The sequence below is a fragment of the Montipora capricornis genome, chromosome 5 (assembly GCF_036669925.1).
Source record: "Montipora capricornis isolate CH-2021 chromosome 5, ASM3666992v2, whole genome shotgun sequence".
NCBI classification, from domain to species: Eukaryota; Metazoa; Cnidaria; class Anthozoa; order Scleractinia; family Acroporidae; genus Montipora; species Montipora capricornis.
The window spans coordinates 18,086,076-18,101,800 of record NC_090887.1 but is presented as its reverse complement, the minus strand read 5'-3'; the positions used below and the strand labels follow the sequence as shown (position 1 = coordinate 18,101,800).

General features: G+C 39.6%; 1 protein-coding gene across 1 annotated transcript; it reads right to left on the bottom strand.

Annotated features, from left to right (window-relative positions):
• Positions 1-698: 698 nt before the first annotated feature.
• On the bottom strand, positions 699-13,294 carry LOC138048854 (uncharacterized). Its single transcript, XM_068894963.1, has 8 exons — positions 13,114-13,294; positions 11,798-11,834; positions 10,951-11,368; positions 8,974-9,692; positions 7,773-8,072; positions 4,321-4,530; positions 3,089-3,298; positions 699-2,507 (listed from the first exon to the last, which is right to left on the bottom strand). Exons 1-8 carry the CDS (start codon positions 13,156-13,158, stop codon positions 2,290-2,292), a joined length of 2,157 nt encoding a protein of 718 aa, XP_068751064.1. The 5' UTR covers positions 13,159-13,294; the 3' UTR covers positions 699-2,289.
• Between the last annotated feature and the right edge of the window lie 2,431 nt (positions 13,295-15,725).

Sequence of the window (15,725 nt, the reverse complement as noted above, 5' to 3'; positions counted from 1 at the left end):
TACCTTTACTTTCACCTAACCTGAGTAGTATATAATTACATTATTTGAAATATATTCATTTTCTTTAAAAAACAATTAATTTCTTCCTCTGTCACCTCGACAAAACGACTAGCCGTTATTTAAGCCCTGGCCAAACGCTCGCAACATTTCAACGCAACATCTTGCAACATTGTTGGGCACAACATGTTGCGTACGTTTGGCCACCCTGTTGCGATATATTGCGTGCGTTTGGCCAGTCCATTCAACACATGTCGCAACATCACGCAACAATGTTGCAAGATGTTGCGTTGAAATGTTCCGAGCGTTTGGCCAGGCCTTTACAGGAGTGTCTCCGACTATTAAGAAAGAGAACCGCTGTCCACCTTGAAATCACTGCATAGCCATACGTAACGCTACACAACCCTACATAGCCACATAACCATACACAGCGCTACATGTCCCTACGTAGCCATTTATAACCCTAACCCTAACACTACATAACCTTGTAACATTCATTAATAATTCACACGGGTGACAGCCAATAGACACGCACTGTTCCGGTCACATGTAAAGGTGTGTGAATCCCGATAGAGTTCAACAATCTGAAAGCACGGGGAGGGTCTGAGAAGGTAGCAGGGAAAAGCTGGGGTTGATGAATGAATTAATACAATAGTTATAATATATAAATTATATACAACCACATATCCCTTATGAAAACATTGAACTTTATAAATGTAACTTTGAAAGAAAATGAATGAGACGAATACAAAACCAAACACATTTTACTTTAAAGCGCCCCTGTGACCAAAACATCAATTCTTATTTTCTTTGGATTTCAAAACTATGTTAACTAAACACTAACCGGGCAACGTTGTAAGATTTAATATTTAAAAAAAAACAACTGTTTATTTCAACGGCATTATTAACTTTAAGTTCTTAAGCTTAAGAGAGCTGGATCGAGGAGAAAATGACGTCAAAGACTCACTAGCTTGAGAAGGCAATGCGTGTGTACGCCGCAGAATTAATATGCAGCAAGGGAGTTTTGGGCTTTCAGACTTTTAAACTCGCCTTTTGCATATATAATAAGCTGCATTCACACGCTGAAAGTTTAAGGTAGTGAGCCTTTGACGTCACTTTTCCCTGGATCCAACCCTCTGAGGTCCAATCGGTCAGTTTTGAACGTGACTAATGTTGTACAGTGATGCTCTCAAAGTAAACAGCCTTTGAATAAAAATCAAAGCTCAAAATTTTGCCAGTCATGTGTTAAGCAAACACACTTTCAAAATCTGACGAAATAAAGGAAGTGATTTTTTTTATCACAGGGGCACTTTAATTATTACTTCATTACTTCTCATTTAGCACTGCCTCTTTATTTCCCAATGGTTTCTGTATTGTGTTTGGAACCAGAATAACTTCCCCACCCTTCACGGATTCGTTCGTGTTTTTCTTTGAAATAATAGTTGAAAGAGCAAAAGACCGCGTTGGAACGCTTGGTGCGTGCATTTCATATTTTGGCATTTTCGACTTCTTTGCCATAATCTTTACAGCCGTCTTTAAGGAGGTTCGCAACCAAAATCTAGAGACACAGATAACAATGGAGTATCAACTTTCCAGGAAGATAAACTTGGTGTGAGCAGTGTCGATGTTTAGCAAGAAAATTGAGAGTTTATGGTCAGGTAGTTAAGTCCTCCACTCAAGCTAAAATATGATAATTTCATGTCGTCGTCAGGTAGAGAACAAAAAGCAATGAGTCCAAATGTAAAACTTACAGAAGAGCGTGCAAAACTTCTGTTTGACACATTAAAGGAGCAGTATCATGGGAATTATCCTTATTATTTTGACCATAAATTTACTACATCAACTTTTAGTGACTTTTTTCTTCTTAAAATCGATTGAATATTTACAACAAAAATGAGCCACACTGTTATTTCGGAGTTCATCTAAGATGCAAGGGGACAACTTGAATACGTCGGCCCGACGTTTTCAAGTTGGCATTCATTTTAATCTTGGCTACGCGAAACCAAAAACACTTTTTAGCCATTAGTTTAGAAATTTTAGCCATTAATTTTCGTTTGCCATCGGTAAACAGGCCTCTTTTGCTTCCAAGGTTTTTACTTACAATCCATGACACTATCCCTTTAAACCTGTTTTTACCTTTCTCGTTGTCGTTGACGTAATCTTTTCGTAAGCTGCCGGATTTAAAATCCGTTGTACAGAGCTGACATGCATGATTCGCAACTTCCTGGCTCGGAAGCGTCTTAGGTGCTGACCCAAAAAGTTGCGGGCTCGGAGCACGAAAATTCGAACTGACTAACTCATTTCACAGGTCCAGTTCATTTCGCAGCATTCTCCAGGGATTCGTTTGACCTTTAACGTTGGATTTATGCATTTGTGAGGTACAGACGGTGCATCTGGACATTGCTTGTTCTGCAAGAAGCCATTTTTGCATTCCATGACGATCGCGCATGACGCATCTGTAAGTTTTTCTCCATGCGATAACTTGAGGCCGTCATATGTACAGCTCTTGTCTGAGAAAGACAAAAACTGAATTGCGCCTACTGCCTATTGCAAGACTTATACGGGTTTTAAACTGAGTTTAAATTAAATAAGAGCTTTTTCTGGTAAGTCATTAAGAGGCGTAAAGATTCCATACATCCGTTGTTTAGGGCGTGGCGCAGAGGAAATGTGTAAATAAACGGCAAAATATTCCCTTCTGGAAATCATTGATAGGGGTGAGCAAGAAAGTAATGTTTATCAACAGGGTATATAGGGTAAACTGATCCTCACCAAGAGAATATAAGGAGAGAGACCTATTGGCCCTATTGCGATGAAAATCATTTGAAATCTGTTATTAGTTCTGTGTCATTTCAAAGGCGTCACCTTATCGGTCAGTTTGTGCGAATGTGGACATGGTAAAAGACAAATGAACTTCGCAGCGGGGACGCGACCCCTTTCGGATCCCTTTTCACATTAACTCAATAGATACAAACATTTTCAGACCTCCTTGCCTAATTATCAGACGCTCTTAACCAGCTGGAACGTCAGTTGACTTTACCGTGATTGTCAATAATGTTTTCCAGAATGATATATGTGACTTCTATAAATTTACCTGAACAAACCCAGACTTTTTTGCAGCATTTTCCTGGTACATTTATCGTCTTCAATTTTGGCCGAGCACAGTCCTTTGGCTTGTCTGGTATTTTGGGACAATATTCCATGCTCAACTTTCCATTGTAACAGCTTAAGATTCCAGTACACAAAGGATCACTCAGTTTATAGCCATGCTTGATTCGACGATTGTTAAAAAGGCAATGTCTTGCTAAAGTAAAGTGAAAGAAACCATTGTCTCCCATTTCATTCGTGGTTTGGATATAATGTTACCTTACCTCTTATGTGAAAAGGTTTATTACAGCTGAGGCGCGCAACCTCGTTCCCAGGGCTTTTCTCCGCCGGTAGTAGATAAATTAGATATGAAATTCGAGATTCCAATAATTGATTCGACTATGGCGGAAAGCAAACAAAACCTATCTGTTCTGTCTGTTCTAAGACGGCTTCGATGGGCCGCTTAACCGCCATAAATTACCTCAGTTTTGCTTGAAGCCTCTTCAGGTTAAGTGCTTTAAATAAGTGCTTTATGGTATTGATGTTGTCGCCGTTCTCCCTACTGGATTTGGGAAATCAGTACTGTTTCATCTCCTTCCCGACTTTTTTCCGGTTAAAGATGTCAAAAGGACCGTTCTTGTTGTCTTGACAGGTTCTTTCGAATAACAGAAAATTCGAAATATTCCGATCTGTTGCACTTTCATACAACATCCGAAATGGTCATTAGAATGTAAGTTAATGTATGTTGCTCTGAATTCCAACAGTCAATAAGGACCAAGCAAATCTGATAAATTAGTACCCTTCGAAATAATTATTAATAACACGTGACAAGCCGATGCCAGGGTCTTTTCTCGCCCGCCAGCCCTACTCTCGGTGGAGAATAGCCCTGAGAACGAGGTTGCTGAAGCGCGCACATGAGCCCGCGAACAAGCTTCTCAGCTTGTTCGCAGGCACATCTTTTTCAAGCTCTCACCGGCTGAAAGCAATCATTCGAATAAAAAACAATTAGTCCTCACACAAGTTCTTAAGTGACTTCCTATTGCAGACCCTTAAGCAGGATTTTTTTTAGCATTAAATAACCGAGAGGATTGCTAATTTCCCTCCCAAACATGATTGCATCGTAGTCTGAAAGAAGTGTGCCCCACATATATTGGTGTTTTCGCCCGGGCTATTTGAAGAGATTTGCACACGGATTAGGTTTAAAAAAACAACTCTAATGAATTATTAAACACTTCCTACCTTTGCATTTCCATTTCATCTGGCAGCATTTTCCCTTCTGGTGCTTGACTATTAAGCGTGGTTTTGCGCAGTCATCTGGTTTGGGAGGGATATTGGGACACTTTGTCACTGTGGTGATCCCATCTTTGCACCTCACCACACCCCCACACAGTTCTCCACTCCAATTCTCATTATTTCGCAGTGAGAGATTTCCGTATTGGCAGTGAAACTCTGTGATAAAGGGGTAACATAAAGGTGAAACCTCTGACGAGACAAGGCTAATAATCCGTTGCTGTGCTATTGGAACTGAACCAATTTCCATTTTAAGGTGGCTCCCTTGAGCAGTTGCGAATACCCTCACCACAGAGCACGAGTTACAAAAGAAAAGCTAGTTAATTTCTCTTAAAGTTTTTCTTGTAGAGATTTACCAGTATGGGTACCGAGATAATAATGCTTATTTTTTGGGTGTGAATTTTTGGATTATGTTCGTTACCATGGTAACATCACATCTAACGACAGGCAGACATATCCCTATTTTGGCCTAAATTCCTTAATATTTATACTTTCCTTCGGTGAACTTTTTTTATTCTTTGCCAAACTATGGAAATGATATTGCCTGAGATTTTGATGTGGTAAAAAGTCAAGGTCGTTCAGACGGTTTTGCCAATATTCTGTAATTTGTCATTTTTCTAAATATATCCGATTACCTCTGACAGATTTTAACAAATATAGGGTATTTGATAGGAACTGTATCTGGTTAAAACTGAGCCTCCTTAAAAATCAATCGAATCTAAGAGACTTGGACTTCGATAATGCTATGACCATAAATCGCGTGTAAAACCGGGCCTTTAAAGCAACTTTGAATGTTGCTATCTTCTTCCGCTCTTTTAAAAAAAAACCATTATTTTTGGAATAAATTAAGGTAATTCCCTTAAAATTGCTCTACTATCAAACGTTTTTGGGAACTTGGCATAATTAACATTCATGATATGAACATTAAAAAAATGCAATAAAAAAATGGGTTCTTTTTACTGTTTTCGCGTTAAAAATTCGAATCACCTTCAGTACAGAATTAAGTCTTGGTTACTTCAGACGCAAAATTTTATTTTGACAATAAAGCTTCTTTTATTTACATAAGCAGTAATGCTGCATTTACGCCGACTTTGATTTCCTGGTTGTAAGAATAGTGCACTTTTTGGGACAGTTCCGTGGTTAGCTTGAAGTCCTCGCCTTGGGTAAAATACACCCAGTACGGAACTGTTTTCCAAAAAAAAAAAATCATGTTCTACTATCAAACTTTTTTTCTTCTTAAAATATGTTCTTTCAAGAGATTATGAAGGTAAGAGAAGTAATCCCTCATACTGGCCCTATTCCCATCGTAATCCCTGTTAAGTTATTTTTAGATCTCCTGCGAGATCCGGTATTCCCACGAGGGTTAACTGATATCCAATCACATGTCCTCATTTTTACCAATGTTGACAGCTGAGCAAATTCCCACGCAATGATCGCGTCGTTCGCGATTTACCATCAAACAAAAATGGCGGAGGATGGTGAGACAAACGCGTATATACATTTTGTGGACGAACGTGAGTTGTTGACTACACAGTTAAGCGATTACAATGACTCATGTTTTGAAACCTGTATCTTGGAAGGAACGAGTTATGTAACCGACAGGATTTTGTACAGAATGGCAAATGGACGACTATAGTCGATAAGTACGATCTCTCTGACTTTAATAAACGCATTCTCGGTTTCCTTTGCGGGATTAAAATATGATGACTTAATTCTTATATGGTGATAAAGTAGACAGTACCAAACATGAAAGGAAAACTTGAATCAAGTGTCCGATAAAAATTTTTGAACCCGCGTTATCGGATTCAAGTGAATTTGCAAAGCACTTATGTTAAATATAGCTGTCTCCTTAAAAAACATTTTAACACGGTTTCGTATATGGCACAACCTTGAATGTGGTATCATTGGAAACTAGACAATTAAGCGATTTCAGTTATAGATGTTTGAAATCTGTATCTTGAAAGGATCGAGTTTTATAAGCGACAGAATTTTGTAAACATTGGCAATTCGCAGACTACAGTCAACAAGTAATATATCGCTGACTTGGTTTTTCTTCGCGGGATTAAAATCTGACGACTTAATTCTTAGATATTCATAAATTAGACAGATATCAGACATGAAAGGAAAACTTGAACAGACAGTGCGTTAAAAATGTATGAACAAGTGGTATCGCATGGAAGTAAATTTGCAAGGCACGCATGTTAAATATACCTGCATTTTTCAAAATTATTAAACACGGGTTTCGTACATTGGACAGTGTTGAAATTGGTGTCACTGTAAACAACACAGTTAAGCAATTTGAATTATATATCTTTGCATCTTGTATCTTGAAAGTAACGAGTTTTATAGGCGACAGAATTTTGCGGCACACAATGAAATATCGCGGACTACAGTCACAAAGTAACATATTCCTGACTTGGTTAACGCGCTCTCGATTTTCTTAGCGGACTTAAACTATGGTGACTTAATTCTATGACATTCATAAATTCGACAGCTAACGCTTTCAAACAGTACCACACATGACAGGAAAATTTTAATTGACCGCACGATAAAAATTTTAAACCGTAAGATCGGATGGAAGTCAATTTGCAACGCACGCGTAAAATATAGCTCCCTCTTACAAATTATTTAACACAGTTTCCTACATTAGACAAACGTAAAATTGGTATCAGAGTGAATTTTACAGTTAACTGATTTCCATGATGTATGATTGCAAACTGTATCTTGACGGGGACGAGTTTTGTAAGCGACAGAATTTTGTAGACGATGAGAAAGTGCGCACTAAAATGGACAAGTAACGCAATGCAACCAAAATAAACATATCTGCGTCTGACAAAATTATTTAACACGGTTTGATAGATTGGAAATTTTTCAAATTGGTATCACTGTAAACTAGACAGTTAAGCAATTCCAAGGATGTATGTTTGAAACCTGTATCTTGTAGACAATGAATTTTATCAGGCCATGAAACTCAATTTTGAAAACGGTGAGTGGCATCGTACAGAATTTGCTGCACTTTCCCTCCTCCACGAAACTTACACGTAACGCGCGCGGTAACATTATCCGCGGGAAAATTGATATCATCTAAAAATAACCTAAGAGGGATTACGATGGGAATAGGGCCAGTATGAGGGATTACTTCTCTTACCTTTATAATCTCTTGGTTCTTTATAAGACTGTTCTTAGCAAATACCTGAAAAAAAAATCGGGGTCACCGTGCTAGTTTGAGAGAAAAGGAGCATTTATTTCGCTATCGGGTTTAGTTTAAGCGAAATCTCTTACGTTTTGTATGCGCACGTGCTCATGTGCGCGCGCTAATGACGCGAAAATCGTGCGCAGTAGGAATGCGCAATGCAATACTAAGGAATTACCTTAAGGGCACGTTTCAAAGAGGACTTTACCTTGATTTCGTTGTATATCCCCTCTCTTTTGTCCCTTATTAAGGAACCCAAGTTGTGAAAATACAAAATGAGGATGTGGCACTTGCACGGCTTCGCAAAGTTCCTTACTGAAACAAGCCACTCCATAGCAACGCCCGTCAATTAATAGTGCGACGTCGCACGTTCGTTTGCTGCAGCACCGTTGGAGGCAGGCGTGTATGTTCGCAGTCTCTCCCAGAGAGGAAAAACGTCCAGCTCGAGTTCCACCTCTTAGTGAATGTCCAGCCAAAATGCTGTCTGATTGACAAGTTGGGTGAACAGCTTCACAAACAAAAGCAAAATTGAGAAATCAAAGGGTTTAATTTACTGTCAAGACACAAGGAAAAGTAACAGTGGCGGATCTAGGAATATTTTATAGGGGGTGAATTGAAAGAATCTGAGTATATACTCTGTCAAAAGTTCAAAACGTTTAGGCTGGCATCTTGATTTTATGTTTTGCATTAATAAAAAGTTCACGTCAGGTAAACAGTATCTGTTCCGGCAAAAATAAAAATACAGTAAAAAGCAGATAAATGGAAACACTCTGTTACAAATGTAGGTCGAGGAAATCAGATACTTGGGTGGTACCTTTAACATATCCTATGCGAAAAGAGAGGCCGTCCAGATTTGAATGACAACAAAAAAATGCAATTGACTTTTTAAAGAAAAGGAGCCAAAATGGGGTTGGCTAGCCACCCGATTCACCCCAAAATCAAATTAAAATTAGTATAAAAATCAAATTATTTGATTTTGGACAAAACGCAAGTGACGGGTATACCACTTGATTAGCTATTAATATCAAGGATGACAAATTACGTTCATAAGACGCGGGTTTTTTCAAACCTGGACGCCATTTTGGCACTGTAGGAAAAAGTTGCCATTGCAACATTGTAATTTCACATGTGAAAGTATAAATTAACGCTGAAATTTGTCACTCATGTTATTAAAGTAATAACTACGAGCAATTGCAATAGATACAGTCGGCGTGATGAAACAATCCGAAACTTGCTGAATTCGTGGCGATTCGAGCGCAATTTAGTCGCGGTTGGTTTTGAGTTTTGTTTGTATTTCGCAACGAAAAGGGTGGCGAGAGATTTATACGCTTTTTGCTGAGCGTACCGATACAAAAGCAATTTAATTATGCTATTTTTCATGCACTTCTGCACTTCTGTGAGTACCATACCTGGACTGACCGGCTTCTTGTGAGCAACTTTCGCCTGGCCTACCACATGTGCTTGAGTGAAGAGTTTCTTTCTCGCCACCATGTGAGGAGATAGTTTTGGTGTTCTTGTGGGGTCTTTCTTCGCAGTTGTTTTTTGCGGTTGAGTATTTTGAGCTTTGAGTTTATGTTTCGCGTGGTCTTTTCTCCTGCCCTTGCCCTTAGCTTTATCAATTTTCAAATTATTTCGGGAGGAATCCTGGCGTTGCGATGCTTTTGACTCGCCCGTTCCAATTTTTTCATTGCTTTTATTAGTGGTGCCTTTTTTATTTGCGCTAGCGACCACATCACTCTTCTGATCATTTCCTTTCAAGAGTTGTTTTTCATTTTCTTTCACTCCTTCTTTTTCAGACAGGTCAACGTTTTCCTCCGCATTTCTCTCAAAATTTACGTTGCTGGAGGAGCCAGCGTCTTGCCCAGAGGTTTCTTTGTAGTCGGCGTCTTTCTGTGACAAGTCTTCTTTCTCCTGTTCCAGTTGTTTTGATCCTTTGACAACCAGTTTTATCAAGTTTTTGGATTGTTTATTTAAAGTGTCTGAAGGTGAACCCAATCTGGTGTCGGCATCTTTCTTTTGTTTTCCTTTCTGCTTCTCTCCTTTCTCCACCTCGTTGACATTCGTGACATTGTTCGCAGTTTTATCATGTTCGTCGTCTTCGTTTTCTTTCCTCTCAGAAACATGCTGGCTGTTAAGATGAAAACTTATTAACACGTAGGATACTTCCTCATCCCACACTTACGCCCAGGATCGCAGATGGCGATATGTACTACCGAGCTTGTATGGCTCAGGTGGAGGATGAACGCCGGAGCAGCTCGCTCTTTCAGTTGTTAAGGGCGGTGCCTACTAATGTTATTGCACATACGTTCTGCGCATCTCGAGACACTCGAGTTTCCTATGGGTGGTACTTGCTAATACAGGGATATTTTTGCGCGGTTTAAAACTATCCGGAGAAAATAGATCTTAGTAAGTACTCTTGGTATCCACACAGGAAACTTGGGGGTAACCATGCTTTTTTGAGAGATAATTAAGCTCCAATTTGAGAAAGAACGCCACTGATACATTGCTTTGTATTTTAAAGCTTTTTACAAATACGTATTCTTAAATTATCTTTGAAAAATGTGGGGTTACCCCTAATTTTCTTTTTGGATTTCAATAACACTTGTTAAGATCAACATTTCCTGCATTATCATACCCTTGAACTAGTACGCACCGTCGATTACACTTAACTAGAAGTTGCTAATTGCGACCTTCAGAGTCAAGTCAAGTGCTGCGAGGGTACGCGCGAAAAGAAAAGAATGAAAGTAATTCTGAACTTGCGACTATAAATGAATGAATGAATGAATGAAGAAAGCTCAGTAAGAATAGCAAGGGAAGTGTACAAACTACTCTACTTGGAAAACTGTCTCATCTGTAATTTCGTTTTACAGCCTTACAAAACAGTCAAACTGAAAAGTGTCTTACTTTTTTTCTCGATGATATGTTTTCCTAAGTTTAAGTACATCAGAGTCATATCACCCGTTATATGTCAATTAAAATTATTTACAAGTTCAAGTTCTATCTATAAAATGTGACGTTTTTACTATATTTAATAACCTGCTTTATGTTTTGGTCGAGTGAGAGATTGAATCAATGACCTCCACTTCAGCGGGCTATAGTGTCTTATCTAAGGATTCCAATGCAGAGAGAGTGACAAACTACCAAACAACACCTGAGGCATGGAACCTCAACTCTCCTCGATAGTGAGGGGTTGGGATCTACGTCATAATTCTTAAATTCCTTATACCAGAACCCTATCCATCCACCGATGTCAACTTACCAAGGCAACTTAATGTAGTGGTAGCAAACCCCGAGCTTAAATAGCACAATCTCGTGGTACCCAGAAATTCATTACCCAAGCTGTATTTGCATTTCATTAACCTAGACCAAGGTACGGTAAGGGTTACCTTGCAAATGAGGTTTCTTGACTTTTGACCTCCGCATCTCCACTTCCGCTTCCACTAATACTTCCGCTATCTTCCTTTTCATTACTTCCTGCCTCTTCATCGGCAGACTGAGGTTGTTGCGCATGCTCCAAGGCCTGCTCACTTCTCCGATGAATCTCGTCCTTTTTATGATCTCGCGACAATAAGCCAGAGCCTTTGTTGCTCTGCTCTATAATATCACTGTCATCTTCATCGTTATCATCTTCTTCCTCAAAGAATCCTTCATCACTGAAAGAGTCATCTTCATCATCATCGTCATCATAACCATCTTTTATCCCCAGGATATTATCAAGATCGCTACGAAATGTTTCCCTGGGGTCATCGTATGTGGATCTCTCTTCCCGATTCCTGTGCATGTCAACATCCGGTGCAATGTCAGCTACAGAAAAAAAAACATATTGTGGTGATAATCTTCAAATTTAAAGAGTTTTTCGCAGTCTGTGATTGTGTACTGATCCGCGAACATCGAATGATCTTACAAATCAGGACAAATCATACGCGTTATGCAATAGAGGATTAAGTCATTGTGGTTCCGTTTTTTAGCATAATTTAGCAAGTATATTTGGAGGGGCACAAGCTAATCAGTTCTTATTTAATGCTATTGGTACGTCTCCAAACGACAACAAAACTATTGACAAAATTTAAAACTACACATTTAGAGAATTCACACAGAAAACGTTTTTACATTAAATACATAATATGTGAGGAAATGTCAAGCAACTAGATGAACCGTGAGCTGGGTTTCCGAGCCAGTAGCAATGTTATAACGAATTGAACAATGTCCTTTCTTACTGTTAAGTTTACTCACCATTTGCATTCAGAACAGCAAACTGAGACAACAAAACCTTTAGGAAAAGTAAGCAAGGTTAAGTAAGGCTTAAAGTGTGGTTTTGGATCATGTATGAAGAACCCAAGTTTTTACTATTTCACCAATCGCAGAAGACAATTTAATGAGCCAATCAAAACCTTAGGAAAATTACATGTAGCCGTCTCTAAGCGAGCGAAAAACTGTACGCGCCAATCACAGCTGTTTTTTTTCTTTGATTTCTTATTGGCTTAGTATGTAGCCTGCGAACGCAGACGTATTTCCGGCGGGGGAGAGAAACGACCGCCGGAAATACGTCTGCGTTCGCAGGCTACCTAGTATGTGGCACGATAATTTCGATTTCTTGCCAAACGCCAATCTCTGAGCATGACTGTGCAATTCAAAGTCCCTTTAAAAGTAAGTGATGGACAAAGCCAAAGTTCACTTTACTGTCAACAAAATGAAAAGATTTTGGTTTTCTTTTCTCATGAATAAACTATCTCAAAATGAATCAAACCACCAGTAAAAGAGCCGAAAAGAACACACAAATTGAACGCTTTTAAGTTTTGGAAGAAAGGTCTGATTTTGTGAGAGCCGCTCTCCGCTATGGACCTTGAATTCACGTGGAGGGAACTACTGGCACATTACGTTTGTGATAAACAGTAACGAACGCAAAAACAGACGATTGAAGAGCTGAACAATTAGTCGAATTATATTGCGCTAATTATACAAACTAATGAATGCACAATTTTTAATGAAAAAAAAATGGTGATGAGTGTTGTCATTGAGTTACAAGAATTGCCTTTGCAGCGCTCAATTGGTCGTAACCTACAAGCAAAATAGGGCGACCGCGGGAGGTTGGGAATGAAGCTTATTAAGCAAATTATAGAATTACCGCAAACTATTTGCGGGAATCAAATCGAGGATTTAAGATTTGGGAATCCGAGCCATTGTTCACATGGCAAAGGAAGAAAAAAAATGCTAACGTGTGATGCCAGTTGGGATCGTAGCAATAAAAAGTTAGCAATAATTCGATCCTAGTTGATTTGGCCAATTGAAGATGCTTTTGCCACGCAAGGTCTTGAGTGTTGTTCCGCTCTCACCAAGGACCTAAGTTTATTGAATTCTTGCCAATGACGGTCGGTTTTACAAGTGTGCCTGGGGTTAGTCATTGCATTATATGCGATCAATCATTGCATTTTAGAATTCTAATACCTCAGAAATATCTCAGGTTATTGCTCTATAAACCGCGTCCCTTTCGAAAGTACTGCCATCATTTAAAATGGAGCAAATTCGTTCATTTGTCGCTGATCACTTACCGTAAAAAATAAGATGGTTCCGAGGTGCGATTCCAAATTTGTCATTTTTGCAACAACTTCTGGAACTAGCTATAAGTGAATAAATTGCATTTTCATCTGATAGAAAAATCAAGATCTTATTTTGACTGACCTAAAAAATATTTCAAATAGAAAACATCAAGTCAGCAATTAAACGCGGAAAGACCGGGTTTCGATATCGGCGCAGGCGCGCCTTTGTTCAAATTGCCGTATTACAGGTTGATACCGGTACATGACAGGTCTCATCAAGAAAATTGTTTGAGGAATTTTACGACAGAACCAGAACGAAACTATGGAACAGCCGGAAAACAACTCGCAAGGAATCCACTATACATCCCTAATTAAAGCCTGGACAGTTACCTAATTTACCTTATTGGTGAAAACTGTCAGTCACCAATTAAGTTTGTTTCAAAGATATAGCCACAAGCTAAGAGATTTGTAAATATACACTATCATGTTTAGTTTCTGGCACGATCACTTCCGGTGGGATGGCCTTAGCCTTCTCCATTCAGTTGATAGCAAAGCTTACTGAGTGCATCATTTCCCCCTAACGCAGCCTTCAATCCTTAATTCATTGGTTATTTTTGCCATTTATACCCTTTTATACGACGGTTTTCCGGAACACACAGAGAAGCTAAGCGTTTTTTGTCGAATAAAACCATTAATATCCTTCCCCTTGGAGCGGTTTCGAATGTGTGTCATAAAACAAATACCACAGTAATTACTTCGACCAATCACAGCAGGTGCAAACAGGCGTGTAACTTGCTCAAAGCGCGGGAAAAATCGCGCGTGCAAGTCGCACACAGACGGTAGAGGATTGAGACGAGGGGGGGCGGGGGGGGGAGAAGGAGCGGAGAGGCCCACTACTATTTTCTACTATCCTCCTCTCACTGAGTGCAATTTTTTTGACTGGCCTCAGGCTTCTGAAAGATGTCGGCCAATAGTTCTTACCAAAACGAAAAATATCTGTGGCTGAAAGATATGAGCACAAATCTCAAAGGGCGGTTACTGAGTTGGCAAAAAGCGAAACTTCAGCCTAACGATCGCTGCAAACGAGACGCTTGCAAGCACTCAATCTGGCCAAAAAAAACTTGTACCCAAGCGAAATGGCTTTTACGAATATATTGAGATGCGTTCCAAAAGTGAAGGTAACTGGATATTACAGGTCCTCCAAGAAATTGTCGCGAGGATGACGTGCTCAAATGATTTCATTTTCTTTTCTCCCTCTATTCATTCGTCATTGCCACAACTTGCAACACTTCCCTGCAGGAGGTAGTCGAAACATTGCTCATACTGCACAAACGTGAATCTCACAAAAAAAAAAGGAGTACAGGATTTATAAATGATACTAACGGACTCTTGCGGGAAAGACAGATGAACTGACAAACGGAGATGAATATTTACGTGACACTAACGAACAACAGCGGTCAATCAAGAGGCGAGGGGTATTTAACCCTTTTATTCCCAAGATAGAAACGTTTATTCTCATAACTAGTAACATAGGTTTCTTTGTTGGGTAGTCATGAGACTTTGGTGTTACATCAAGATCACACCTTTTAAGTCGATAATTAGCTTCATTCTCAATAGCTGTCTGACTGGCATTTCGTTGAAACTGTGAGGAGATTTTACATGCTGAACACTTCTAGGAGTCAATCGTACAGGCATTCGATTTTGACGGGGATCTATGATGGAGAGGGCAGAGCCAATAGCATCAAATACTGCATGATTCCAAGCAACCTCGTTCCCAGGATCTCTCTTCTCTGCCTCCATTGCCGTCGACAATAGAGGCAGAGAAGAGTCACCAGCTCCCAACGTCAGTGGCTTCATAGCTCAGTTGGTTAGAGCGTCGCACCGGAATCGCGAGGTCACGGGTTCAAACCCCGTTGAAGTCCTGAATTTTTCAGGCTTCTCTACGCAATTGTAAAAATTGCGTTCATAACTGCGAAGATCATAGCTTCACTTGAGTTGTCAACATATAGTGTTGTTCGCCGGACCAGTACCCACGTATTTCAAAACGTTTAGCATTCATTTATAATGTGATGGAAACCGTAATCATCCAGAAAACCAAGCTGATTGAGGACGAGATAAACGGGGAAGAACTGCTTCTCAAGAGAGATTCTGAGTAAAGGCGGCGAAATACGAGATACAAAAACCCTCAACTTGGCACGCAACATTGTTTCGTTGCAAGTTTGGGTCGATGTCTCCCGTTTTTCACCTTGCATGATCAACTTGTCGCGCAACAAAAACATTTGTTGCGGGTTGAAGAAAGTTGTTGCAAAAAGTAGAGCGCGGATCTACTCTGAGCAACAACTTTTGGCTTTGTTGCTCGTTTTTTCATCAAGCTCACAACTTGTCGCGCAAGAAATGTGCTCGTGTACTAGCAAATCAACCAATCAGCGCCCTGCATTTCTTCAACCCGCAACAAACGTTTTTATTGCGGGTCAAGTTGATCACGCAAGGTGAAAAACACGAGACATCGACCAAAACTTGCAACGAAACAATGTTGCGCGACAAGTTGGGGGATTTTGTATCTCGTCTTTCGCCGCCTTAACACTTGACGACAACAAAACGTTCACGTAACCTCAAGACATTAT